This window comes from Pseudoliparis swirei, chromosome 4, assembly GCF_029220125.1.
Source record: "Pseudoliparis swirei isolate HS2019 ecotype Mariana Trench chromosome 4, NWPU_hadal_v1, whole genome shotgun sequence".
Lineage (NCBI taxonomy): Eukaryota > Metazoa > Chordata > Actinopteri > Perciformes > Liparidae > Pseudoliparis > Pseudoliparis swirei.
The window spans coordinates 6514803-6542361 of NC_079391.1; the positions used below are offsets into that span (position 1 = coordinate 6514803).

Here is a 27559-nt window from a genome sequence, read left to right on the forward strand (position 1 = left end):
TTTAACCCTCGTATTACCTTTGGGGTCATTTGACCCCATTCAATGTTTGATGTCTCTAAAAAAATGATTAACATAGTTTTTTTGGCTAAATATTTAATGACTTTTCCAATTTATTGGGGACAACTGTGAAGACATAAAATTCACATGTTTTCAATGTCCTGAACACAACTCAATGTCCTGTATGTTAAATTTGACCCCAGGCTGTTTTTCACTGTGTAAAACATATAAGAAATATCAAATTTTTTATTTATTTAAAGGGCTATTTAGGTAGTCAACAAACACATAAAGTACCTGACACTTAAACTTGGGAAACAATATTAATTCTAATAATTTTCTGGAGGTTTTAATTGCTGGGGTCAAAAAGGGTAAAAGATGTTAGTAAATTTGAAGGTAACAGGAGGGTTAAGATACAATCAAAATGGGGAGAGGATTGGTTGACGCTGTGAAACATTGTGTTACAGATACAACACTGTTCTGTCAAAAGTTGTTTTCTTTTTCTCCTACTCGTTTGCAGTTAACGGGGATTTGCACAGAAAATGTTGAGCATTTTGTTTTCGTCATGATTCATAACAGGATGGATGTCTAATCACAGAATTACCATTTAATATCGCTATGAAGAGTTGATACATCTTTTGTTTCCTTCTCTCCTGAGATCATTTGTCCTCCAGAACAAAAGTATTTCAGCTTTATAAACAAAGTATAAAGGTTACCATTAACAATATATAAAATGAATGTTTTATTCTAGTTTTTATATATAATGTGTCATACTCTTATGTCTTATATCCTTAGTGTCATTCTTTTGCATAATAAAGTTGATTAAATGAAAGCTATGTATAATGAGTATCCATCACACATAATTACTGTTCTGTACTCTCTGGTTTTGCTTCAGCATAACCAACATGCCATGTCGGAGAAGTAAAGAAAGAAGTTATGATGGGTGCCAGTTTGGCGAGTTCCTCAGTTAGGTTGGGCGTCCTAACCTTTCCTTGAGGAATAAAAAAAGTCCTTTCCTTGAGAAATAGAAAAAGAAGTGAAATATGTCGTGACCCTATGGTGATGCAGGCACATCATTAAGCACTTGCATAATTATTTCAATTGTACAGTTGTGTTTAAATGTCAGCCTACTGATGAAATGCGCAGCCCTCCACCCAACACACAATGTCACAGTACTTTGCTACATAAACAAAGGTAACACTTAAAACACTGAAGTTAAAACATACATCTGTGAATGGGGTTAATACAACAATATGAATAACCCCGAGCAATTGAGCGGTTCAATCATGTTTAGATTAGAATATAATATCATAGAATATAGATTAATTAGAATAGAATAGATTAGAACAGAATATATTAGATTAGAATATAATAGAAATGGATTAGATTACAATAGAATAGATTAGAATATAATGATTTTATTAGAATAGATTAGAATAGAAATAGAATATAATAGATTAGATTAGATATTCCTTTATTAGTCCCACAGTGGGGACATTTCAGAATCACAGCAGCGGTGCACATCAGAGCATGAATAGAAAATAAATATAAAACACAAAACACAATAACAATGCTAACTACTAATACTAAAATACTAAATATAGAGGAAAAATAAAGTGCTGAGTTTGCCAGGATCTCCAGCGATCTACTGCAGTGTGTTGTGCAGCCTGACAGCAGCGGGAAGGAGGACAGTTTACAAAAAGAGTACAGAAGTCCTTTTAATGTTCTTATTTGGATCTGATAAATATTAGGTCCAAAGAAGTCTTTATTTACTTTATATATATATATATATATATATATATATATACATATAGTCGAGTAGTCAGAAATTAAATAGGTTGTTATGATTTTATTCCCTCGACAAAGCCTCTCAGGAAGTAATCTTTTTTCAAAACCTTGATCAGGTCTCCTCTCATTTTGTAGGATTGTGAGATCCTAACCAGTCTTGATTTTAATTTAGAAACGAACACTAGAGTCATGCGAGTATATTCACATTAAACGCATTTGAACTATTAAGCTACTTGCCTTGTTGTGTTGCCATATCAAACAAGACGAAACGCTGCCTGACAAAATAACTCCGGGAATAGACCACCGGCGTACACGCCTTCGCGGATAAATCATTACGTTTGACTCCCTCCAGCTTCCGTCGTTGGTGTAAATATGGCGGCAAAGGAAGCCGTAGACGGTTACAATGCCGAAGTGGAAGCTACTGTCAACCGCTGGATAGTTGACTACTATTCATTTCTGGCGTTTGAATTGTTTAAAAATGGAAAATACGCGGAATTCTGTGACGTTAGAGATTTAATTCACAGTAAGTAACCAGCGCTCTCGCCGTTTGCTCGCTTCATACCTACCAGACAACGAGTTCATGTGACTAGCGTTAGCTCGCTTGACTTGTATTCGTCGTTATCGTGACTTGTTTTTGTATTTACTGAGTCCTTAAATGTTTTGCCAGCCTAGTTTGAGCCGTGTTGCTCGTCACCGACAGTATATATATACGATTGAAGTATCAGCGTGACATCCTGGGACTGTTTTATCCACTGATTGACGTTAAGCTAGTTGAGCGCGTGGGTTGACGTCATGCGAGTTGTGTCTGTGGCGATCGTTAGCCGGATGGTAAGTGTTTGAAAACACTTCCGATAAAGCCTACAGTTTGTGTGTGAGTACTGTGTGTGTGTGTGTGTGTGTGTGTGTGTGTGTGTGTGTGTGTGTGTGTGTGTGTGTGTGTGTGTGTGTGTGTGTGTGTGTGTGTGTGTGTGTGTGTGTGTGTGTGTGTGTGTGTGTGTGTGTGTGTGTGTGTGTGTGTGTGTGTGTGTGTGTGTGTGTGTGAGATAATATTTCTTATCAGACACACACATTCAATCTGCTCAGTACTTTCAATAATTCAGATTGATATTAACAGAATGGCAAGCTAATTCCTGTTCTTGTTCTAGGTGTCTTGGCCCGTCCTGTGGAGCCCTCGGATGTCTTCAAAACAAATATTAGAATATTGCAGTTTCTCTCCCGGATAAATGACGGTGAAAATTTGGGTGAGTAATGCCTTCACCACGTCACTAACTTTGGCACAAATGTGTTTTGCTTGTTGTTTTTCTGTCGTAGCATCTCATCTGGGTTTCTGTGTGACCCTGCCTGGTACTTTGGCAGTTAAAAATAAAATGGATATTCTTGACCCATTTTGAGATATTATATATAGAAGTACAAAAAAAGAGCATATGTGGTGACGCATGGGAGTTATCAACAGCACTGCATTGTTACACAGAACAATGTCAGAACCTCCGGAAAGCAGCCGCCCCAGACTCTGTCTCTCCCTCCACCTTTTGAATAATTGTGTCTCCGGTGTTCCCGGACATCTTCAACACCTCCTTGGAGACATGCCACGTTCCAGCCTGCTTCAAGGCCTCCACCAGAATCCCTGTCCCCAAAAATCAAAGGATGACTGGACGTAATGACTCCAGACCCGTCGCCCTAACCTCGGTGGTCATGAAGTCTTTTAAGCCCCTTGCAGGGTCTGTACGGTCATAGACAACCTGGAAAAGTCATGGAATTTTAAAATGGTCATTTCCAGGCCTGGAAAAGTCATGGAAAAAAACTTAAATCATAAAAGTTTGGGAACAGTCATGGAAATGTTGATATATTCACATGTTCATTTACGCCGAGTTTGAAATAATTAATGTAAACATGGATTTGCACATATATAATATAAACATTTATATAAGTCTTTAAAGGAATAAACATGAATAGAAATGTTTATTCTTTTAATCAAACTATTGTCTCATTCATTTGTTTCATTTAAGGTGAACTGTATGCTTTGGAATTCTCATTTTTTGAAGACAAAATTCTCTAAATTGTTCATGTTTATACCGAGATTTCAGTTTGGTCGTGGAAATTTGGTTTAAAGTAATAGAAAAGTTATAGAAAAGTCCTGGAAATCCATTGGTCAAAATGTGTAAGAACCCTGCCCTTGTCCTGTCCGACATCAAAACCCTCACCGACCCACTCGTCCGCCCACATAGCCAACCGGCCTTTTGACGATGCAGTCAACGACATTCTGAGATGTCGAGCTAAATGTTTGGCCACTGGGATTCACCACCTTTTTAATTGAATAGTCTCGTATTATAAAAGATGTGAAATGATTAAATGTATCCTTGCATCCAAACTGTTAAACCGGATTCAATGCTTTTCTTTCCAGAATCAGTCGTTCAGTGAGCATATTGTGACCCATACCCCACTATTGCTTTGTCTTTGCCTGCAGAAGTATCCTTTGAGCCCGATAAGTCACTTTCTCCTTTGGAATCTGCCCTAATGGTCCTGGAAGACATAATCCAGGAAGGCAGATTGTCAATGCCACAGCAGGATTTTGAGAAAGTATGCACTTCATTAAAAGAGACCGTAAGTGGATTTAAACATTTTATTTTTTTACAAATGCTGTTTTTATTAAAAGATGCAGCTTAAATGTGCTTTGTGTGTGTGTGTGTGTCATACTCCTGTCTGCCATAAAGGAATCAACTTGATAAACTTACATTTTCATCGTATTTGTGTAATAACACATTATTTAATTTTTTCTGTCCATAGATTGTGACGATGTTCATTAAGAAAAATAAATTTCACAAAGCAAAGCAGGTGCTGGACAAACACTTTACCAAAACAATTTCTGGCAAGGTGAGCTAATTGACTTAAGCAGCAGGTCTACTCTTAACTCAATTGCGTACAATTATCATTTAACTTCTTCTCTTTGGGTTACTGCATTCATATGGTCATTATTTGCATTATAAGTACATTGTTATTGAAAAGCTGCAGTGTCCAATGGAAACAAATGTTGCGTAATGAATCATGAAAATTCATGGGACAATATTACATTTAAATAAATCCAATGATTAATCGCCTATTGGTACTATGTACATCATAGCAAAACGTTCACATGTACTCTCCGTATCTTCGTCAGTACGACAAGAACAAAATAACTGGAGTAACATTCCTGGTGTGTGTACTTGCACCTGGCTAATAAAATGGATTCTGATATGGGAAACAAATGACTTTGTAATCAAAGCACATATTTCTTCTATTTACCTTGTGATCCCGCTGAGCGACTCCACTCAGCCGAGTAGTTAATCTCTTGAGAACCGAGAGCTGCAGGGTACGGCTGACCGGCCTGTGTGTCGTCTCCTCACCTGCATTCCTCCGTTAGCCGTGACCGTCGGTGTGTAACACACTGACCGTATGAGAGGGCAGTTAAAGAGGGAAGACATCAGAGCAGCGAGGAGATGAGTGGCCAGCAGAATCCTTGATTGTGGTTGATGGAGCCCGGGGCCTCCGCAGCTTCCTTGTGTTTGAGTTGTTCGGCTCAACCTCCCTCCTGTAGTCATCATTCCAAAGATGCTGGGTCAGCCTCATCATTATCACACAAAGACAAAGGATATCCAGGTTGTTAGATTTTGTAAAATGTCCCAGTCAATTAACTGTACTTGATTAGTTAATGTTACACATCTCCACAGGAAGTATCACACTATATATTTTTTCTTCAGTTTAGTCTTAGTCTAGCAGTTTGTAGAAACGACTCCCTGAACTTCCCTTGGATAATGTTCGTGCATTCAAGTGTAGAGACTTGCATATATATATATATTTTATATATATATATCTTCTAAAGCAGAAGAAGCAACAGCTTTTATTTTTTTTAATGGCATCCTCAGTCAAGAAATGCAAATGTCTACATACTGTAACTCTTGAGGGCTTGTTTGTTTTGGTTCTTCTTTTATAGTAATATAATATCTCAACAACCAAAATGTTAAATAAAATCAGGCTTATCTTTAGATGCACAGTATTATTATTCTGGAGGAATCGAAGGTTTTCTGGATTTTAATTTTCATCACAGATTTAAATGTTTTTTATATAGTGTCCAATGTTGAGCCATCATTTGATTTATTACATCTAATTGTTTTTAATTTGACTTGCATGTCTATACATTTTGAAGAAATGTTCATGCTTTTGACTGGTTTGTGTATGTTTAATTAATGTGTGTGTGACATTACTTTATGTCTGTGTTCTCTGTAGAAAGTTGTATTCTTGGGTCTCATCAAGAAGAAGAGCAACGTGCATAAAGTCATCGAGCAAATGGACTTCCAGCGGTTCAAGGTGGAGATGTTGGCCTTCTGCCAGACGCTCTACACGGCCACCGTTCCCTTTCTCCACAGGGTGCGTCTCCGTGTTTTAGGGACGAGATATAAGCTCGTTGCATTAAAGCGTTTGTCCCGCGTTCTTCAGTTGACGAGATGTTGATGGAATATAAAAAATAATTTGATATTTTATCGCCCATCGAAGCTTCAAAGGCCCTTCAAAGTTAACCTCACGGATTTTGCGATTACATTTTTAGAAGCATATAAAATTGTTAATCAATCATTAGTCCTCTTCAGACTTTAGAGTCCAATAAGAAAGCCCTAACCTGTAATGACCTTCACGTTGGTCCAGCCGGTCCACGGATGCAACACTGTTGATTTGCTGATGTTGTTGCATGTCTTTATACTCGTGTGTGTGACAGGCTGCAACCGATCTGATTGGTCGAAGACTTGCGGCGCAAGACGCCGATGGACCCGATGAGCAAGACGAAGCCACGCCCCCCTGTCCGCAACAAACGATCACCATCCAGTTCCTCCCACGGTATGCTGAGCAAGGCATCATCCGACTCGTGTTTCTGTGCCTTTTTGTGCCCCTTTTTCCACCTCTTTTTCTTGCGTCCGTCTGATCTGCCAGTACACATATAGTTATCCAGAGGACCAGGCTGGAGGCGGCCCACAGGGCGTTGGCGGCAGCTGCGGGTGAGAGAACATTTGCTCAGCTGGAGGAAGAAGTGGAGGAAGAGGATCAGGCGAGGAAAGAAAACCTCTCGCGGCGCCTCTCGCCTGCCCCCGCGGACTCGGAGGAGGCGGGGCCGTTCCAGAGAGACTTGGGAAGCCCCATGGAGGCCGACCAGCCGCCACGAATGAACGCCGTTTCTCAAACAGAGTCGAGTTGTCTCTCAGAGACGCCCCCGGGGCCGAGGAACCGGCGGCCGGACACCGTGGCGCGGCTGGTGGTGGAGCCGGACAGCCAGGGGAGCTCGCAGAGCACAGCGGCGTCACAGGAAAGGGAGGCCGATGTCGGCGCAGAAGAGCCCCCACAGCCGCCGGCCGTACTCGATGAAAAAGACTCGCAGAGCCTGGGGGCCGATAACGAGATTTCCATACCCGTGCGGAAGATCCGCAGACGAGCCAAAAAGTCCAGCAGGTAAATTTTATTTTTTCAGAAACATACTTTTGGGCTGTTTTTACAAGGTGGTCACAGAATGCCACCGAGTCGCGTGATTTGGTCTGCGGTCTTTTTAATGGATGGTAATTTAACGGGCACGTTGATAAGTTGGGCACGTGTGTTTTCACTGATGAAAGCTGCGCCATCGCGTCGGCCGGTTGCTGTCCAGCATCACTTAGTGGAGATGAAGGCTTTCACTAGTGGCGTCTCAAGCTGCTGTCAGGCGGGCAGACGATCACCTCAGGGTGGAGGCCTGCGTGGGCATGCGACACGTATGCGGGGGTGTAACGGCACAGCATGTTGCGATCCGGACCGCTCCTTCAAATACTACTGGGTGTGAAATAAATAACTATTACTTTAAAGGAATTAATTATTATTTAGATTAACACAAATGTTAGACAATAGGGATTACGTCGTCAGTATCGGGTCACCTTTGACTGTAAGATGACATTAGTTTTCTGTATTTTCCCTCAAACGCATCCAAGCAGGTTCTGATAATACAAAGTGCATCTCCAGAGGCGAACATATTTATTCCACCTGGCTTCATCGCTTCTAGTTCTCTAATTCTCAGTTAGTGTTCGGCACTAAAACGGCTTGTTTGGTCATGCAGAGCCTCAAGCAGTTTGGCAGACAGTGAGGAGGACCCCCACGGCTCTGTGGACCCCCACGGCTCTGAGGACCCCCACGGCTCTGTGGCCAACGGGGACATTCCTGTGGGAAAACATCACAACCGTTTACTCGGCAGGTAAGTTCAAATGTACAATATCACCTTGCATTGGCTGATTTATGGGTTATGCGTTGTAATCTTGATGGGGACCTGCTCTGAACTGGATGAGAGGTTGTCTACCTCCCAACGTTTATGGTTAAACAGCCTAAAATTGAAGTTTGGATCTGAGGATATCAAATAGATATTGGTTGTTTAAACTCACTGTAAAGTCAATTTGCACGAGGAACCTTAAACCAACGCTTTTTGATTCCAATTTCTGGGTTCCGGCAGGAAACTAAATGATCTTGACGTCTTTTTAAAAGTACACATCGTGCTATGATCTTTACAGTTGTAAACATGGTAATTGAATTTGACATAGACCAAAGTATGATTTTGGTGAAAACACACCTCTTTTCCTTGAAAATGCGTGTCTGAGTCGCAACTGTCGTCCCGCAGTAGCGCCATCAAGTCTGAACCGCCTGCACCGGACAGCGGGGCAGATCCACAGGAGTCTCTCTGCAGAACCCCAGTGCGGAAACGTCGCAAACAGCTGGCCAGCCATAGTCTCAGCGAGCAAGTCCAAATCCAGCTTTGATCTTATGTCACTTATGTTCGGTTCGTGATTCAATGGCTGTCGACGTCTGGTAAACGTTGCGTCTTCATGCAGGGTTCCTGAAGCCGTCGTTATCACAGATTCCACATTTGACAGCTCCCCCGAGCGGTCCGCCCCTCAAACCAGCTCGACTCCCAACAAGGACCCTGCTCGGGTCGAAGGTCCTTCCCACACCAAATGGTTTGTGAACATTGAACCGGCAGCGCAAGCACAACACGAAACTTAGTATTTTAAACCTTTACCAAAAGATAACTTGGCATGCATTTTGGCGCCTTTTAAAGCCTCAGGCTGTAAACATTAATCCATCTATTTTACATATCTCTCTGTTCATTTTAAATGATACATTTTCCTCCAGGAAATCTGATTTAACATTAAATTTTATTTGGTCTTTTGGACAACTGTAGTCGACAACGGCAGTTATGTGTTTGTCACAGCTGTTCATCAACGAGCATCATGACTCTGCGCTCGTTCACAGGAAAGTGTTGGTCAACACCGCTAAGGAGAGTAAAGTTACGTGGAGCGACGACGAATCCAATGTAGGCGCCGAAAAGAATAATGGTAATATTTCTGTTTTATGCTTCTACTTTTTTTTCTCTATATAATTGTGAACAATCGTGTTCATGTGGTAATATATCTTTGTTTTGCCCTGAAGAATTGGCCAATGAGAGCGTTTCAGGCCACAGGAAGAGGGTAAGCAGAACTTGTTTTTACCTTAATAATTAACAAATTTGTCGTGGTGTATTTGTGTTCTGGCTACATATACAATGTTTTCTGAATGACCATCTTTTTCTTGTATAAGTATAACTTTGATTTTTGCATTCAAAATGGATTTGCTACCGTCCCGCAGCTTTAAGATTTTTGATTGTTGCAGCAGTGGATGAAAGCGCCACTAACAACAATTTGGTTAGTTGCATTAACTCAAACAAAGCCGAGTAACCGCGCGTTGCTTTTGTGTTGCAGATGTGGAGTGCGCGTGAGACAAAGAATTTGAAACAAGGCGTCAACAAATTTGGGGAGGGCGCCTGGACAAAGATCAAGTCCTATTACGCCTTCAACGACCGGACAAACGTCAACCTGAAGGACCGATGGAGAACAATGAAGAAGTTAAACATGATTTGAGTAGTTCAGCAAAAGTTCAAGTGGCCAGATGAACAACATGAGACCCCACCTCCACACGAATGTATTATTCCTCCTGTTAAGTCTCCCTCACCCGTTTCAGCATTCATGCTTCAAGATGGTGTACAATGTTAAGTTTCTGGTCCTTAGTTCAGGGTTTAATTTGTAACTGTTTTGTTTTTTAAATTAAAAAAATATCCAATACTGTTGTGTGCATTTTCACTGCAGCTTTATATCAGTGGTAAGCTTGCCGAGACAAATAAATCCAAAGATATTATGGATTTATTTTAAAAGATGACATTTACAACAATCAGAAGAAAAAAAAACTCCACTTAATTTGGATTTGGAGGCTGTGATTAAGGAATCCTGTAGATAGCAGATTAGCGGCATCTCCAAGGAGTTTTGTTTGTCCCCAGTATTGTAATTATGGGACTGTTGTAACATCTGCTATGAAGACAGAGATCCTTCTGATAAAAAGAAAACAGCTGTTCTGGGTGAATGTTGCTGAGGTATGAATTGATGAGACAGGTGACTTTTCACAATCCAGCTGTTGGTGCGTCGTCATGTTAATGTATCCTCATTCCTAATGAACTCTCCTACGTCGGCCTGGTGGAACACAACGATGGACAGGGGGTCCACTTGCCGACACGCCAAGGTAGACTTGGCTGCCACGCCAAAACCCTGAGAAAAGAAACACACGACTGGTTTACAAATCCCCTCCGACTAAAGACAAGCTAATCATCTGTTTGTCATGTGATCTAAATGTAATTATTCTGAATGAAGCCTTGTTGGGCAGGGCGTGTGAGCAGTGTTCCCATGTGTATTTTCAGCATGAGTGGCCACAGGCCTTCAAAGTTGACCCATATTGGTCAACCACCCTAGAAGAAGACGGATCTTCAAAAATACATTATTTAAAAATCACCAGACGTGACATGTCATATTAATAAATATGCAATTTTATTATTTGTTGTGCTCATCCTAATTAACTACATTCTAACACTGATAGGTTAAGAAATAAAGTAAATAACTTGACAGAATGCTCATTTCCTCCAAACTTACCAGTGGCACATCCATCATGGAGTAGACCACGACTCCCTGGTACTGCATCGTGTTATCTGTGATTCTCCCGAGCCCGGCTTTCAGCACATGGTTCCCGTAGAGGAACGACTGCTCTGCTCCAGATTTCACCCACACTTTGAACTACAAACACACCGGCGAGCTTAGCTGAAAATGTGCTCTTAGTAGCATAAAATACAAAAAGAAAACAGGACATAGTGTGCACAAACAGCCAAATCCCAGTAAATTATCGACACAAATCTCCAGACAGCCTGTCAAATATACACCAAAACTGAAGTACTATATTGCAATGCAGGGATGCAAACAGGAGCACAGACCATGTGTCATACATGCAAGTTAACTTATATTGTTAAATACCCTAGTAGCAACACAATCTTCATATTGACCATAAAAGCGGCCTCCCCTGTTTAGTTTATTAAGGATCCCCATTAGTCGACACCGTAGTGGAGACTTCTTCCTGGGGTCCAGGCAAAAAAACATTACAATACAAATACATAAAATGCAGTACAGCATGATCAATTGACTTAGAAAACAACATTTACATTAAAATTAAAATAATAATACCCAAATATCTAAAATAATAACCTAATCTACGATAATTTCCTTTCTGATTATTGCTGCCTTAACCCTTGTGTTGCCTTCGGGTCATTTTGACCTGATTCAATGTTTCACCCTCCTGTTACCTTTATATTTACTAACATATTTTACCCTTTGGGTTCAATTTGACGCCAGCAATTAAAACCTCCAGAAAATTATTAGAATTAATATTGTTTTCCAAGTTTAAGTGTGAGGCACTTTATGTTTGTTTGTTGACTACCGAAAGAACACCGACATTAAACATTGAATGGGGTCAAATTAACCCGAAGGCGGCAGGAGGGTTAAGTTTCCTTTTGAAATCACATGTATTCCCCTGTGTCACTCCTCACGGCTCTTGCTGTAAACTCTTCAGTTGACAGCAGTGCATGAATGAGGCTGGACTGAAATGGACTTCAACATGTTTATCCCTCGTGCGACGCGATGCAAATGCAGGCAGCAAAGACACATGCAGCACCCACACCTACCTTTGCATAGGGCGCCAGGAACTCCAGAGCTGTGATGTGCAGGCGGAATTTAATTGTCTTTGTGAACTTCCCAAAACACGTTCCCACCGACACGAGCTTGTCGCGGGCAATGTGCGTCGCCAATTTCAGAATTTTCTCACTGCGGAAAGACAACGAGGCGAAATGAATTCATGAATGATTTGAGAAGCATTAGCTACACTTCGTTACCACAACACGTTGTATCCTGGATTACCTCATGTAGTACACGCGGTCGTTGTGCAGCCTGAAACAGTAAGAACCGTCAGGTCGGTCCACGAGTAGTTTAATGTTGTCACCGATACTGTTTGGAGAGAAAATACAAGGCTCACACACGCAGGCTAACGGATGCTACCATATTGTTCTCTGATTTACGTCTTAATAGGCACACGACACATGTCCACCCCCGAGTCCACTTACTATTTCGAAAGCTTCTCAAACATAGTTTTCGTCTCTTCGTCTGTTAGTGGCCTCATCCTGAATATTAAAACGGAACTTTTTTTTTTTTTAAACCAGCGAGTAGTGTTGTCTCCGGCGAGAAACGTGAAAACGTGGGTAAAGCACGGAAACCGTCACACTTTACGGCGGAAGTCGCGTGACGTCATCGGGGCGCGTAGTTCCTGGTTCGTTTTTTTGTTGCATTCTTTAGCTTTCAATCGATCGTTGGCTCTTTTTTTTTTACTCCGACAAAACCGGTCGTCATCTGGTGAGTTTATTCTCTTTAAAAAAAATGATCATACGTCTCGATAACGTGTGCACTATATCGCCGGTTTAGCAATAAGTTGAGCGTTCATTCGCTTTTTTACATTTCGTTTTTGTTTTTTTGCTGAACATTGAAGTCACACCTTTTTTTGAAAAACGGGCTCCCGTTAGCCTGGTTAGCTAGCTGTCAGTGGAAAAACACACGAACCTGTTAGCTCGTGAGCTAACGGCGTTAGCAGCCGATCGCGCTACCGCTGGTTTCGCCGCAGCCACCGCGCTCTGCACCGGTCACTTACATATGAACGCGGTCGTGTCTCGTGTGGTTGTGGAACTGTAACCGTAATGAGTTGCGCCCTTTTTTAGCGCGGAGCCGCCGTGTGATGAGAGTCTTTGCCGCAGCGGTGCGAAGTTACGTCACGTTTATTTGTTTGTAAATACCTTTTTACTTGCGTGTGTGATCAGAGTCGCGTTAACTCTTCCCGTTAACGCGTTTTTCAAACATGTAAGCACCGCGAGTCGGCAGTCGGTCTGCTGAGTGCAACGCAGTCAGACTCGATGTCAGCCGCAATTACAAATAAGGAAATGTACTCTAGTCAGCGACCTCTTTGCATCTGGCAGATCATATGATCCTCCTGTCTGACCGCAGTGAAAGCTGCATTATGCCTCTTCCTGTTTTCTCGCATGTAAAGTTATACACAGCAAAAGAACACTGACACGTATATCGACATATCTGGTCTTGTTGCTGTTCTGCCGTACTTGACGTTTTGCCTTGACGCTTTTATTCCAGATTAACTACGTTTGGAAAATCCTTCAAATTCATTCGTATATTGTGTCTTTTTTTTAAAGTTGCACTCTGCATCTTTACACAACCCCACAGTCATTTGGAGATCCTGTATTCCTACAATAATTCTCGCCCATACACTACCGTTCAAAAGTTTGGGGTCACTTAGAAATGTCTTTATTTTTCAAAGAAAAGCACTGTTTTTTCAATAAAGATAACATGAATCAAAAATACACACTATACATTGTTAATGTGGTAAATGACTATTCTAGGTGGAAACGGCTGGTTTCTAATGAAATATCTCCATAGGTGTAGAGAGGCCCATTTCCATCAACGATCACTCCAGTGTTCTAATGGTACATTGTGTTTGATAATCGCCTTAGAAGACTAATATCTGATTAGAAAACCCTTGTGCAATTATGTTAGCACAGCTGAAAACAGTTATGCTGGTGATATAAGCTTTACAACTGGCCTTCCTTTGAGCTTGAAGTTTGAAGAACACAATTAATACTTCAAATATTAATCATTTTTTATAACCTTGTCAATGTCTTGACTATATTTTCTATTCAATTTTCAATTCATTTGATAAATAAAAGTGAGTTTTCATGGAAGTCACGAAATTGTCTGGATGACCCCAAACTTTTGAACGGAAGTGTATATGGAATATGTGGTAGATATTCAACATACAATGTTGAATAGCGACAGGCAGCAATGTGGGGTTTTCAATATTTTGTCAGATGCTCCAAATATTCTCGTCTCCATTTTCTCATCTGTTCAGGATTAAGCCTCCTAGGTTCTTTTAACTCCGGGGAGATATTTTAAAAATGGATATCTTATCGTGGCTGCGGCGATAATAAGCCACCTAATGCATACTCGAGCATAAGCTGATCAGTTGCCATGTTTATTATCAAATACTTTGTTATTCGCACAAGATATGAGATAGAAAAGATAAAGTAATACCTGTCCATCACTTGGACGACCCGTGTTTATCGTAGGTGCTCAGGATCCCACGTTGAAATATTTACATCCGGTGCCCTTTGAGACGGTTATTTCCATTTTTGAGGGTACACCGTGAGAATTCTACATCGAAGTACTCTAGATGTATGTACATGTGCAGTAAATAACCGCAGTTCACAAAAAAACAAGGAAATATGAACTATCTTTCATCAGAAGAGTTTCCCAGATGTCTTTAGGTTTGATCTGATTGTCTGTAAGTTGCCAGAAGGGAGAGCTGCACAGGAAGCAGAACACTAGGCACAAAACTAGCTGCCAAATGAATCAGTATCGACCTCTTAATTCTAGTTCCCACTTTTAATATTGTTATTTGGTATTCTGGGAAGATTAGACCTCACAAGAAGATGCCCACAAGTCGCCGATCAACATCTATCGTAGCTCGACAGGAAAAGCGATATGTCCATTGTTTTCTTTCTTTCAATAACCTTGACAAAAGTGTTTAATTTGTCAAAGTATGTTGGCGTTCAATTCCCTTTTTTTTCCCCCGCCACCTTTCCCCTGTTGACAGGAGCGTTCTGCCCTGTGTCGGGAGAATAGTTCTTCGGCGGTTTTACCCGAGAGAAACCAGCGGTCTGTGTTTGCGTCAGTTTCCGGCCGCGTCTGCTGCTCTGGCAACACCGAACAGGAAGAGGGACGCAGAGAGACGTCTGAACTGAGAGCGGAAACTGCTTCGGCTTCTTCGTCGGCCTCAGGATGACTGAGTTCTGGGTTTGTTTCAGCTGCTGCATTGCGGAGCAGCCACAGCCTGTGAGTAGGACATCGGAGGACACATTGATTTATACTCACTTTTAACATCGGGGTCGAGGTGGGAAATTGGTACACGTGTCTGTATCTAGGTAAATAAACAGGGCCGTATTCTCTGGTGTTGTGCAGTGTACCAGCCCATATATATCGTCCACTAGACTGGAACTTATGATTGGCCACCACTCTGAGATCAAGTTTATTTGAAGCCGTGCCTTTTTTTTTTTTACCATAGCAGGGTTCGTACGGTCATGGAAAACCTGGAAAAGTCATGGAATTTGAAAATGGTCATTTCCAGGCCTGGAAAAGTCATGGAAAAAACTTAAATCATAAAAGTTTTGGAAAAGTCATGGAAATTTGTTAAGATCACATGTTCATTTACGTCAAGTTTGAAATAATTAATGTTTTTTAAAGAAAGATGCTCAAAATATAAGCCGGCGTACGCTCTCAATACGCAACATGTTCTAAATTGTTCATGTTTATACCGAGATTTCCGTTTGTTCATGGACATTGGGTTTAAAGTCCTGGAAATCCATCGGTCAAAATGTGTAAGAACCCTGTTTCTCGTCCACTAGACTGGAACTTATGAATGGCCACCATTCTGCATCCACTTTTTTTTTACGATAGAGTAAATAAGAAAATGGTCTAGGGCCTCCAGCGAGCCACTTCCTGCTGTCTTGACACGACACTCACTCAGATTGAATGAGGTTTATTTTTATGACCAGGCTGTCCGCTAACAGATTAGATAAAAGGAATCGTGAATGTCGGCATCGGTCTCTGTTTAAGCTCCAGAACGTGTCAGAATGTGGAAGGCAAAGGGCCGGGCAGGCTCTGTTGTGGCCGCTGTTTACCTCTCATAATTAAAGTTACCTTTTTAAATATGTTTTATTTTAAGCTTAGTCAGGGTTCGTACGGTCATGGAAAACCTGGAAAAGTCATGGAAAAAAACTTAAATCATACAAGTTTTGGAACAGTCATGGAAATGTTGGTATATTCACATGTTCATTTACGCCGAGTTTGAAATAATTAATATAAACCGATGGATTTGCACGTAAAGAATAAACATTTATATAAGTGTTTAAAGGAATAAACATGAATAGAAATGTTTATTCTTTTAATCAAACTATTGTGTCATTCATTTGTTTCATTTAAGGTGAACTGTATGCTTTGGAATTCGCATTTTTGAAATACAAAATTCTCTAAATTGTGCATGTTTATACCGAGATTTCAGTTTGGTCGTGGAAATTTGGTTTAAAGTCCTGGAAAAGTCATGGAAAAGTCCTGGAAATCCATTGGTCAAAATGTGTAAGAACCCTGTGAGTGATCTAATGAAGTTTACGTTTATGATACTCATTTTCAGAAGCGGCGGCGGCGGATCGATCGCTCCATGATCGGGGAGCCGACAAACTTCGTCCACACCACACACGTCGGCTCGGGGGACATGGGCCTGGGGTTGGCTTCAGTAGGTTTTTTTTCTTCTTTTCCGTCCTCACAGAATATTCGACAAACGAGAATAAAGCAAAAATAAGTCTTCAGTCGATTAACATTTCAACCTTTTTTTAAATGTCTGCAGGTGGACCTCGTTCAAGCCCAAATGAAATCTAAAGGCGGCTACATGCACGGAGGATCTGAAGGGTCTCAGTTGTAACAAGGTGAGAGAACTTCGACGACCGCAAAGCCAAACGAGCCCAGCGCGGACTTGTTTTACGCAAACGGTTATTTGTGAGTCGCGTCTTCTTTTTTTTGATGGGACAATTGGATCACTTGCATCTTTTACAATACGAGCAACATGTTACGAGTTGTGCGTGAGGAGTCAGCGGGCAGTCGATCGCACGACAAAACGGGCACTAAAAGCTTGTTTTGAGAAAGTGTTTAGAGGCTCTTGAGCACGCAGCCGGACTGGCCACCCCAAATCCATGTTTTAGTTTCATGCAGCATGGCATTGTAAGCCGTGGACAGACAGAGGGACACGCTCCGTCACGCTCCGTCACGCATGTACGTGACCGATCACATGATGTGTTTTTTGGGGGGGAATTCAGCACGCTCCCTCTGCTGAATAAATGTCCTATTGATTAGCTTTGTTGTGCTGATAACCACTTCCCGTTTTTCTCTTATGACTAACTCGGTCAGGAATTTTTATTATTATTATTTCTACGTTTTGGTTTTAGCCTTATTAGGGCAGTGGCATTCCTTTCTACTGGCCACGGGCAACTGGTTAACTGTTGATGTTGCACACCGCCTTGCTTTTAAACTCCCACTCGGATGTTGCCGTGGTCGCTTTAACTTTATTAACCCGATCTCGTCTCTCTCCGGGCGCCGAAAATGATCCACCCAACACTATCAAACATGTTTGTAAAGAGAAGACGGGTGAAAGAGGCAAAATAAGCTTTCTAAAAGTGACTCTTCACCCAAACTTTGACCCCAACAGGCTCAGATTTGATGGTAGACGAGTGTGATTTGGCTTTAACCCCCCCCCCCCCCCAACGATTGGTATTGAGATCCTAACATGTGTTCCACTCTTTCTCCCGCAGCCCTTCACAGTCTTGTGGAAACTACTGTTGTTGATATGAGGAAGCGTTTTCAAAAAAGCAGTTCTGTCTGTAATGGACGTAGGACCAAAAGATGAAACTACTGCTTTTCCATAATGTTGTATATATTTTTATTTTCCATTCCTTTTTTTAAATTTGTTTTTTTATGAAAGCACTGCTATCCATTTGCTGCCATACTGTTGCACTGCAAAGAGTAACTTAGGAATAGATAAGAGGGTTTAGAAAGCTCATAATCTCAGATGTATGCTTGCGTGTGTATGCATGAGGAAAAATATTTTCACAAATATTTGCCGTTGTAGCCCATTTGGATGCCTGTATTTATTATCTGATTTGTTAAACGGACCTCACGGTGGCTGGGCCACGCTGGAGATTTGGAACATTCAGTTTCTTTCTTTAATTTTCAGAGGTTTATCAAAGGACAGGTAGAGGTGGCGAGGCAACAAACAAAGAAAAGCGATTACGTTCATTGTTTTATTCTGATAAATACTCATTCTCTGAGCTTCTTTCAGGGTTAGAGATTGCTTGTCTTGTAATAAACTTGAAATGAGTAGAGTACACTGGCTCTTACATTGTACACTCACACTTGCTTAGGAATTTTGCATTGATTTCAACTCTTAAGTTTTTTTTATACTCATTTAGATTTGAACCATATAGAATTTTAATAAACTATGAACTTCCTAATCTGCCTTCTGAAGTCACGTTCATTATTGTGTTGGGCAGCTTGATGCTATACGCGCGAAGCTCAGTGGTTGCAACAGGATTCATATTTTTTTATATTTTTATTTTCATGTCTTGTGACGACTAGAATTGTACTTGGAAGTAACTAAATCACAGCACAAACGTGGGCCGGGTTTTATACAGTCGGCCGTCTTCTCAAACCGGCAGCCGACCTCCTGTATGTCCATCAGAACCAGTTTGGGTCGTGATACTGCTGGTTCTCCCCCCCCCCCCACCCAGTGTCTTGTTTTGACATCATTTTTCCTTCCGTTTTTTGGTTGTGACACCGTTCATCTTGGCAGAAATGATCTTGTTCCTCTGGAGATCTTTAACAGCTTAATGTTGTTTTTCTTTCTTTTATTTTGAAAACTCTCCGGACCTCTTAAAGCTGACGCATGCATTCAACCTGCTGCGACCCACCTTTTCGTCGCCGTGTTTGTGATCCAGTTGCTTCAGTGTTAAAAGACGTTTAAAGTTCTCTCCCCTTTATTCAAGTCGAGATGACGTTCTGTACGAAGGGTTCCTCTCGTCGGGGAACGTGGACGAGCGCAGCGCTTATTGCCAGATTACGCTGGTTGTCGGTTGCGCTAATGATCGGAGTCGAGTTCTCGGTCTTCTCGTCCCTCCAGTATTGTCGTATGTCGTCCAAATTTCAGAACCTGGCTCCATTTGAAAATACCTTTTTTACAAATAGTGACGGAGCAGCTGCAGAATGCTCATTGGATGCGTGGCCCCTGATCCTCGGGGGGGGGGGGGGGGATGACCCTCATCGCGTCTCACTGTCATTCTGAATCAAAGAGGTGAAGCGTGTCGAGCGAAACCAGCTGGCCTGGATTCACCAACACATGTCATTATTTGTTCTCGATGTACATCTTTATGATTCGCTAACAACAGAATGTGGTGGTGGTGTTAAAGTCGAGCAAAAGTCTGTGTAAATTGGTGTCAAATGCGTGCTATTGTCATACTATTTATGATTTTTTTTTTTAAGAAGATATTTTGTGTTGGTACCAGGCGGCACAGATTTCCTGATAAATATATATATATAATCACAATTGTAATATCTTTATTATTTACGGCCATACGATTTAATTATGCGATTGGATATTGTCCCAGTGCCCATCTGTTCCTCTTTAAATGTTCCTGTAGTAATTCCTGTGTGAAAAGAGATCCACATCTGTATCGATTAGTCTGAGTTTGTTTCCCAGCAGGTGTCAGACATACTGGGCTGCAGTACATGATGTGACCAGCAGGCTGTGCTTGTGGACTGGTTGAATGTGACTTTAAAATGTTGTTTCCTTTTGGGATTCTTGTAATTGGACTTCTTCTATGATGATACTGTAAATATGTAACATGAAAGTAATGGATCCATCGTTTATATATGTATTCAGGGTCATACATATTCTAGGCTATTTTTCTGTATGACATCAGTGGGAGGAGAGAGAGTTGGAGCAGTGTTTTTGTTTGTTTTTGCTTCTTCTTTTTTTAGGAACTTCCTGATAAGTCTTTACTACTTTTAAGGGAAGTTCATCAGTCTTTTTTTTTCTTCTGCATTTTTCAGAATAAACAATGAGAAATAAATGTTAAATGTTAAAGTTTGACCGGCTGTGTGTTCCATGTTTTCACTTCGATCCAAAACTCCCACGTCTATTGGGTGAAAGGGGGGATGGTGGTGCTTATTAACAATTAATACCAATAATTTGATAAAAGATTAATGTCAATATTAAGCAGTAGAAGAAGAAGTGCACGGATAATTTACTCAACTGAAATTACAAAACGATACAACAAAGTAGAAATACGACACAGCAAGTGAAAGACCTGCGTTCAAAATCCTCCTTTAGTACTAGAATCAAAGTAAAATCACCCCTCTGCTGATAAGTGGCTCTATTTATTTTAATATTTGCACTCACAGTGCTATAATCTCACAACGTATTTAAAGTATGTGGTATTTAATTACTTTAATGTTGTGTTCTGTTGAAAATCTTTCTTAAAATGTTTAAACACAGTTGTCTTCTTTGTATTAATCATATAGTGAGTTGGTCTGACGCTGCTGGTTATACAGTTTATTGGAGTAATCTACAGGACCAGCTTCTGAAGCCCTCAGGTCATAAACAATATCCACATATACAGACTCACAACATGGTAATGTACTTTTATTTGCACACTTATTTTAACAATACAAACAGAAAACAAGGTTGTGCAATATCACACAAACAAACTGCATGTGCTGCATGACAATATACAAAACTGAGTATATATATTTTAGAAGACTTAAAAATTGGTGAAACTAAAAGCTGTTTATGTTAAATATCCAGTACAAACGAACAAAAGAAGGAGCGGTGACTGATCCTGCACGACAGCGAAATGGGATCCGTCTCCTCTGAGCTCGGTGTCGTGTCAGTGAGTTTGAGGCGTTGAACCGCAGAGAAGCGGTGATGCCAGAGAGGAAAGCTTGGCTTGGAACAAGAGCTTCAGCAGAGAGGAGCAGTATTCTCTCCATCCGCCCGGCCTCTCTCGTTTCCCTTCTTCAGTGGTCAGCAGACTGACAGCAGAAAGCTTTAAATAAAAATAAAAATCAGCTTTTAATCAAATGTGGTGGCGGTAACACGAAGAGACGCAGGGGGAGTCATCGGTGTGGTGCATCGGCCAATCGGAGAGCTCCTTGATGTAGTTCGGACCGAACGGGTCACCGCCGGTCTCTGTGTGCTGAGAGGTCAGGTTGTCTTCACCAGCGCCTGAGGAGCAGAAAGCGACGTGGGAAGCTGAAGGAACGCAGAAGAACACAGGAGCTCTACTCCATGGAAGCCCATCCCGCCACCGTGAGAACAACTTTAGGATCCTGTTAGTCAAGATTATGAGATAGTAAGTCGAAATGATGAGATAGTATCTTATAAATATGAGATGCTAAGTCATAATGATGAGATAGTATCTCATCATTTTGACTTCCAGGATCCTAATTTTTTTCCTCACATTGGTGAAAATGGACTTTCATCCTAAGCTATTTTAAATGATAGGATTTTATTATTTATTATTTTCCAACTGCAGCATTCATTATCACATACACACACATCTAACTTACTTATGTGGGATACGGTGGTTAAATCTTTGTGACTGAAATATTTGCTTTTATTTCCTCTCCGTTGGTCTTTCTCACAGAAATACTCCCCTAAAAATCCACATTTGGCCGGCACTATATCTTAGTTGCCGCTCTGCATGTGAACACAATGTGAATATGCGACTGATGCAATCTGCCCCCGTTAGAAAATAAAATGAAAATAAATCACAAAACCATATGAAGACTCTAGAAGTCCGACACGGGGCCGTACAGTGCCAGTGGTCCCACAGCGTGTGAGCTCTCCGTCCTCTCTGCTCCCCGGTCTGGTTCCAGACGTCAGCGTTGCTGAAGCGGTCCATCAACTAAGGAGACAAGACACCTCCGCTCAGTCGGACTCACCCACTCGAACAAGAAATACATGTGATTTCAAAAGGAAACTTAAGGCAGCAATAATCAGAAAGGAAATTATAGTAGATTGGGTTATTATTTTAGGTAATTAAGGTATTTGGGTATTATTATTTTGCTTTTAATGTATATGTTGTTTTCAAAGTCTAAGTGTTTTTGTGATAATTGATCATGCTGTACTGCATTTTATGTATTTGTATTATATTGTAATGTTTTTTTGCCTGGACCCCAGGAAGAATAGTCTCCACTACGGTGTAGACTAATGGGGATCCTTAACCCTCCTGTTGCCTTCGGGTCAATTTGATCCCATTCAATGTTTAACCCTCCTGTTACCTTTATATTTACTGACATATTTTACCCTTGGGGTCAATTTGACCCCAGCAATTAAAACCTCCAGAAAATTATTAGAATTAATATTGTTTTCCAAGTTTAAGTGTGAGCTACTTTATGTTTGTTTGTTGACTACCTAAATAGCCCTTTAAATATATAAAAAAGTTGATATTTCTTATATGTTTGACACAGTGAAAAATAGCCTGGGGTCAAATTGACCCGACAGAACACCGACATTAAACATTGAATGGGGTCAAATTGACCCTAAGGTAACAGGAGGGTTAATAAACTAAACTAAACTAAACCCAGAACCCAAATGCCTCCCAGGAAGCAGTTTGCCCTGAGAACTCCACTCCTCGTCTTTTGAGGTCAGTCATTCTGCCAGTGAGAGTCTCTACGACAGGGTCAAGACATGAAAGATCTGATACCTTAAACACAGCCTCATTCTGCTCCTGGTCCTCTGGATTGGCATCCCAGGTACCTGAAAAACAACAACAACAACAACAACTAGAATGGGCACTCGGTAGAGCGCATACCTTCGCATATCACAATATTGGGCATTGAATTATGAACATTTTGGCATTAGTTGCATGCCAATTGGATACAAATTGACCGTGCTACGGTAAAAATAAGATTTTGACCTTTTCATGACCTTGACCTTTGACCCGATCCATCCCAAAATCTAATCAAATGGTCCCCGGATAATAACCAATCATCCCACCAAATTTCATGCGATTCTGTTTAATACTTTTTGAGTTATGCGAGTAACACGCATACAAATAAATAAATAAATACACGGCAATCAAAACATAACCTTCCGCATTTTCAATGCGAAGGTAACAACAGCTGTTATCAGGCTACAGAGGCAACGTCGAGTCACAGAACAACAACACACCGGCGTCTCACCGTGTGTTTGCGTGTTGCCCGTCGTGTCTCCCTCAGGGTCCTCGGCCTCCCGCGGCGGGCCTGAAGCGGGTCTCGCCGCGGGAGGCCGAGGCTGCGCGGCGTGTGCGCCGTCGATGAGACTCGGCCGTCTTTCCCGAGGCCTCTCTGAGAACATGTCCCCCTGCGAGGAGGTCCGTGCACTCTGACCCGCCCGGCCTCTCCTGCGTCTGCGCGGCTGCGCGCCGGGCAGCATCCTGTAGACCCGGTGTGCGGCGCCGCCTCTCCTCCTGCGGCGCTCCTGCAGCTCGCAGACGTCACGCAGCGAATTCAAGGCGCAGCGGAAGTTGGCCTTCCACGTCTTGGGGTCCGGCTCGTCTCTGCCCGGACGGTATCGTCCTGGAGTGAACGCGGACAAGCGTTGGTCGGACGCGAAGGAATACGACACCGGAGACGCCGACCGGCTGCAAACAGGACTATCAGGAACAGGTGGCGCAGAGGAGGACATGAAGAAATGATCATCCATACTGGAGAACCCAAAACCACGACACCACCTACTGCAGGGACAGCGGAGCATGTTCTCCAACAGACAGATATAGGAGAACATTCCTGATATAGGAGAACATTCCGGATACAGGATAACATTCCTGATATAGGAGAACATTCCTGATATATGAGTACTTTCCTGATACAAGGAAATATTCCTGATACACAATAACAGTCCTGATATGGGAGAACATTCCTGATATAGGAGAACATTCTGGATACAGGGGAACATTCCTGATACACAATAACATTCCTGATATGGGAGAACATTCCGGATACAGGAGAACATTCCTGATATAGGAGAACATTCTGGATACAGGAGAACATTCCTGATATAGGAGAACATTCCGGATACAGGAGAACATTCCTGATATAGGAGAACATTCTGGATACAGGAGAACATTCCTGATATAGGAGAACATTCTGGATACAGGGGAACATTCCTGATATAGGAGAACATTCCGGATACAGGAGAACATTCCTGATATAGGCTAACATTCTGGATACAGGAGAACATTCCTGATATAGGAGAACATTCCTGATACACAATAACATTCCTGATATGGGAGAACATTCCGGATACAGGAGAACATTCCTGGTATAGGAGAACATTCCTGATATAGGAGAACATTCTGGATACAGGAGAACATTCCTGATATAGGAGAACATTCTGGATACAGGAGAATATTCCTGATATATGAGTACATTCCTGATACACGAAAATATTCCTGATACACAATAACATTCCTGATATGGGAGAACATTCTGGATACAGGAAAACATTCAGGATATAGGAGAACATTCCTGATACAAGGACATAGTCCTGATACACAATAACATTCCTGATACGGGAGAACATTCTGGATGCAGGAAAACATTCCAGATACAGGGGAACATTCCTGATACAAGGACATATTCCTGATACACAATAACATTCCTGATTAAGGAGAACCTTCCTGATATAGGAGAACCTTCCTGATACAGGGGAGCATTCCGGCCAACAGCTTTAAGACAATAGATCCCTGTTGGCCAGATGCTCCTCAAGTGAACATCAATACACCTTGCACTGCTTTTCATTTCATACTTTACACTGTAGACACTTTCAATTTGTATGATTATATTTTCATTTTCTTTATTATTTAAATTTTTTTCATGTATATTGAACTGTATATTTGTAAACATGTTTGCTGCTGCTTTAAGAAATCTCCCCCTGGGGATGAATAAAGTCTAATCTAATCTAATCTAATTTGTACACACAACTGGAAACCAAATGGATTTGGATCCATGAATGTGATTCATGTCGGAGGCCCTGAAGATGAGTTATGAAGAACCACCCAGTGGCCCCTGTCAGTCGACGCGTCATCACCCTATACCTGAAAACGTGTGTTCAGCTCTGACCACACCTCCCCGGTGGCTGTGTGGTCAGAGGAGTCCTGGACCTGCATCGCTGCAGCAGGTTCACCCACTGGAGGTCAGCAGAAACCTACAGGAGAGGTGTATTCACACCGAGTGCATGACCTATACGCGTAGCCTTGATGACCTATGATACCTTGTTTCTCCATCGTGGGGACGCAATGTGTTGATATCATCAAGTGTGTGACTTCCTCCAATGGGCTGACTTCTCATATTTATGTGGATCCTTGCCAGTCTTCTGAATAAAGCAGCCAGTCAAAGTAATAAAGTCAACGGAGCTTCCAAAGATCCACAAAGGATCAGTTACAGCCGACAAGGGCCAACAAGAAGAGAAGGAGCGGCAGCAGCAGCGACATTACACACAGGAGGCAACCTCCCACTGGCACGGATGACTTGAGGAGCCATTGATTGTTCAGTCATATAATCTGTGAACTTTTTATTCGTTCATGTTTTTTGTTGTTGTATTTAACCCTTGAATACTGAGCTCAATTTGAGAAGATTCTCATTTACTTTCATTAAACTGTTGATTATGCTTTCCTAGATTTGTGAAGAGCAGTTCTGTTGTACTTTTCTTTTCTTTCTTTTCTTTCCTTTTTTTTCTTAGTTTCACTGAACAGAAATGAACACGAAAAAAATTAGAAAAAAATAAAAAATAGTGTTAATTTACGATATATTTTCTACTCATGTCCATCTTTCATTTTTTCTTTATTTGTATTTGTATTTTTTGTATTATAATTATTTATTTAATTAAGCTCTGTCGTACTTTGACAGTGATACGATCACCCTGAGCTTTCCCATGGTGTGTGTGTGTGTGTGTGTGTGCGTATGCGGGTGTGTGTGTGACAACTTTACTCAGAACTTACATAAATGAGTTTACAGATAGAGAGAACTAACATGTGTTTGTGACAATATGAATATAAAAATACTAATTAGATATTATTCATAAGGTATTGTTTCTTATTCTGTGTATTCTGGACATGAAGTTATTAATTTCTCGATTTCGATGAGAAAATGCCAAATAAATGAACTGAAAGGTTTGCTATGAATAATTTGTACTTGATTGTTAGTTTTACGTCTTGTGATATCCAATAATGATACAGGTTGGAAAGCTTTTAGATGCTAATAGAAAGAGAAACTTATGAATTATCTTTATACAAGTTTGTTTATAGTTTATATATTTATTTTTGGCATACACTGGCACTGTCTAACATTCGTTTCAGTTTCTCATCACTTAGATGAAAACAGGCTTAATAATATAAATCTGGTAAATGTATAAAAGGGAATACTTGAGCAGGGAAATGTCTCCACGATGGAAATAATCACCATAATTATGTCAAAATGACCAAATGCCACATTTTTCATTTACATTTAGAGAGTTCACCTGATGTAAATTCAACAAAGTATACTCTGTTTCAAGGATTATTCTTTGGACTCATCCAGTAAAAACAATATATTTTGGGAATGGTTATCGTCATTATTGAACCGGGAATGTAATAAATACCAGGATAACTAAATAAATACGTGAGGCGAGTTTAAAAAGAATATCCTGCAATTTCTGTTTCACACATTTGAACAAAGTTAATCACATTTAGCGTTGATTAATACATTTGACACACAAACTTTCACATTATTAACATATTATCATCAATATCATAACATTGATTTCGACCGCATTGCCGTGCTGTAGTGCTCCGACCCAAGTGGTCCATTCTCTTACAAGAGATCACAAATATGAAGTTGCAGCATGAAAGTGTAAATGGAAGGAACATCACAATAAGTCTCATGCAGCAAGATCACCACACAGGATAACTAGAACGGGCACTCGGTAGAGCGCATACCTTCGCCACATTTTGGCATTAGTTGCATGACAATTGGATACAAATTGACCGCGCTATATGGTGAAAAGAAGATTTTGACCTTTTCATGACTTTGACCTTGACCTTTGACCCGATCGATCCCAAAATCGAATCAAATGGTCCCCGGATAAAAACCAATCATCCCACCAAATTTCATGCGATTCAGTTCAATACTTTTTGAGTTATGCGAGTAACACACATACAAATAAATAAATACACGGCGATCAAAACATAACCTTCCGCATTTTCAATGCGAAGGTAATAAGAAATATTCTGGATGGACTCAGGGACCATCACAAATCCCATCTGTATGAATGTGGGGCTCCTACCGGTGTGCACGGACCAACTCCTGAACAGTGTGGCATCTCGGTCGATACTCCATCCGTGACGAGCGGCGTGTATCCACGGGATTTGGAAGATTTGTGCCGACTGTGGAATAAAATAGAAGATGCCGTGATACATTGCTGCCGAGAGTTTGTTAAAAACATACAGCAAACCAGGGCATGCATGTGTTTGTGTGGGATGAGGAGGAGATGGAGAGCTCCACCTGGTCCACCCAGCTGACTCCTGGATACCTCCCCGACTGAATCTGCTCCTCCAGCCACGGCCTCAGCCTCAGCCGGCCTGCTCGTTGCATCCTGCAGCTCCAGGTGCGCGGAGGAAAGGTGGAGAGGCGGCGGCGCTGGAGTTTCAGCAAGGACAGAAAACATT

At 41.3% G+C, this 27559-nt stretch overlaps 4 protein-coding genes across 5 annotated transcripts; 2 read left to right on the top strand and 2 right to left on the bottom strand.

The window, feature by feature from the left end:
* Positions 1-2154: 2154 nt before the first annotated feature.
* LOC130192393 (telomeric repeat-binding factor 2-like) lies at positions 2155-9911 on the top strand. 2 transcript variants are annotated; one of them, XM_056412359.1, is made up of 13 exons: positions 2155-2305; positions 2928-3023; positions 4247-4383; positions 4567-4653; positions 6043-6183; positions 6527-6645; positions 6739-7251; positions 7883-8017; positions 8435-8551; positions 8646-8771; positions 9067-9149; positions 9244-9281; positions 9552-9911. In XM_056412359.1, exons 1-13 carry the CDS (start codon positions 2155-2157, stop codon positions 9708-9710), a joined length of 1902 nt encoding a protein of 633 aa, XP_056268334.1. In that variant the 3' UTR covers positions 9711-9911. The 2 variants fall into 2 exon arrangements, with proteins under 2 accessions (XP_056268334.1, XP_056268335.1); XM_056412360.1 differs by lacking the exon at positions 8435-8551.
* Positions 9912-9973: 62 nt separating this feature from the next.
* On the bottom strand, positions 9974-12416 carry nip7 (NIP7 nucleolar pre-rRNA processing protein). The gene is made up of 5 exons (XM_056412361.1): positions 12281-12416; positions 12078-12164; positions 11846-11984; positions 10767-10907; positions 9974-10388 (listed from the first exon to the last, which is right to left on the bottom strand). Exons 1-5 carry the CDS (start codon positions 12334-12336, stop codon positions 10269-10271), a joined length of 543 nt encoding a protein of 180 aa, XP_056268336.1. The 5' UTR covers positions 12337-12416; the 3' UTR covers positions 9974-10268.
* Positions 12417-12484: 68 nt separating this feature from the next.
* Positions 12485-19962, top strand: LOC130192395 (CDC42 small effector protein 2-like). The gene is made up of 5 exons (XM_056412363.1): positions 12485-12566; positions 14866-15104; positions 16459-16560; positions 16672-16750; positions 17630-19962. Exons 2-4 carry the CDS (start codon positions 15051-15053, stop codon positions 16744-16746), a joined length of 231 nt encoding a protein of 76 aa, XP_056268338.1. The 5' UTR covers positions 12485-12566; positions 14866-15050; the 3' UTR covers positions 16747-16750; positions 17630-19962.
* Positions 19963-20498: 536 nt separating this feature from the next.
* LOC130192598 (interferon regulatory factor 2-like) lies at positions 20499-27485 on the bottom strand. The gene is made up of 6 exons (XM_056412690.1): positions 27396-27485; positions 27178-27277; positions 23058-23432; positions 22580-22632; positions 21688-21778; positions 20499-21096 (listed from the first exon to the last, which is right to left on the bottom strand). The coding sequence occupies exons 1-6, from the start codon at positions 27483-27485 to the stop codon at positions 20948-20950; spliced, it is 858 nt and encodes a 285-aa protein (XP_056268665.1). The 3' UTR covers positions 20499-20947.
* Between the last annotated feature and the right edge of the window lie 74 nt (positions 27486-27559).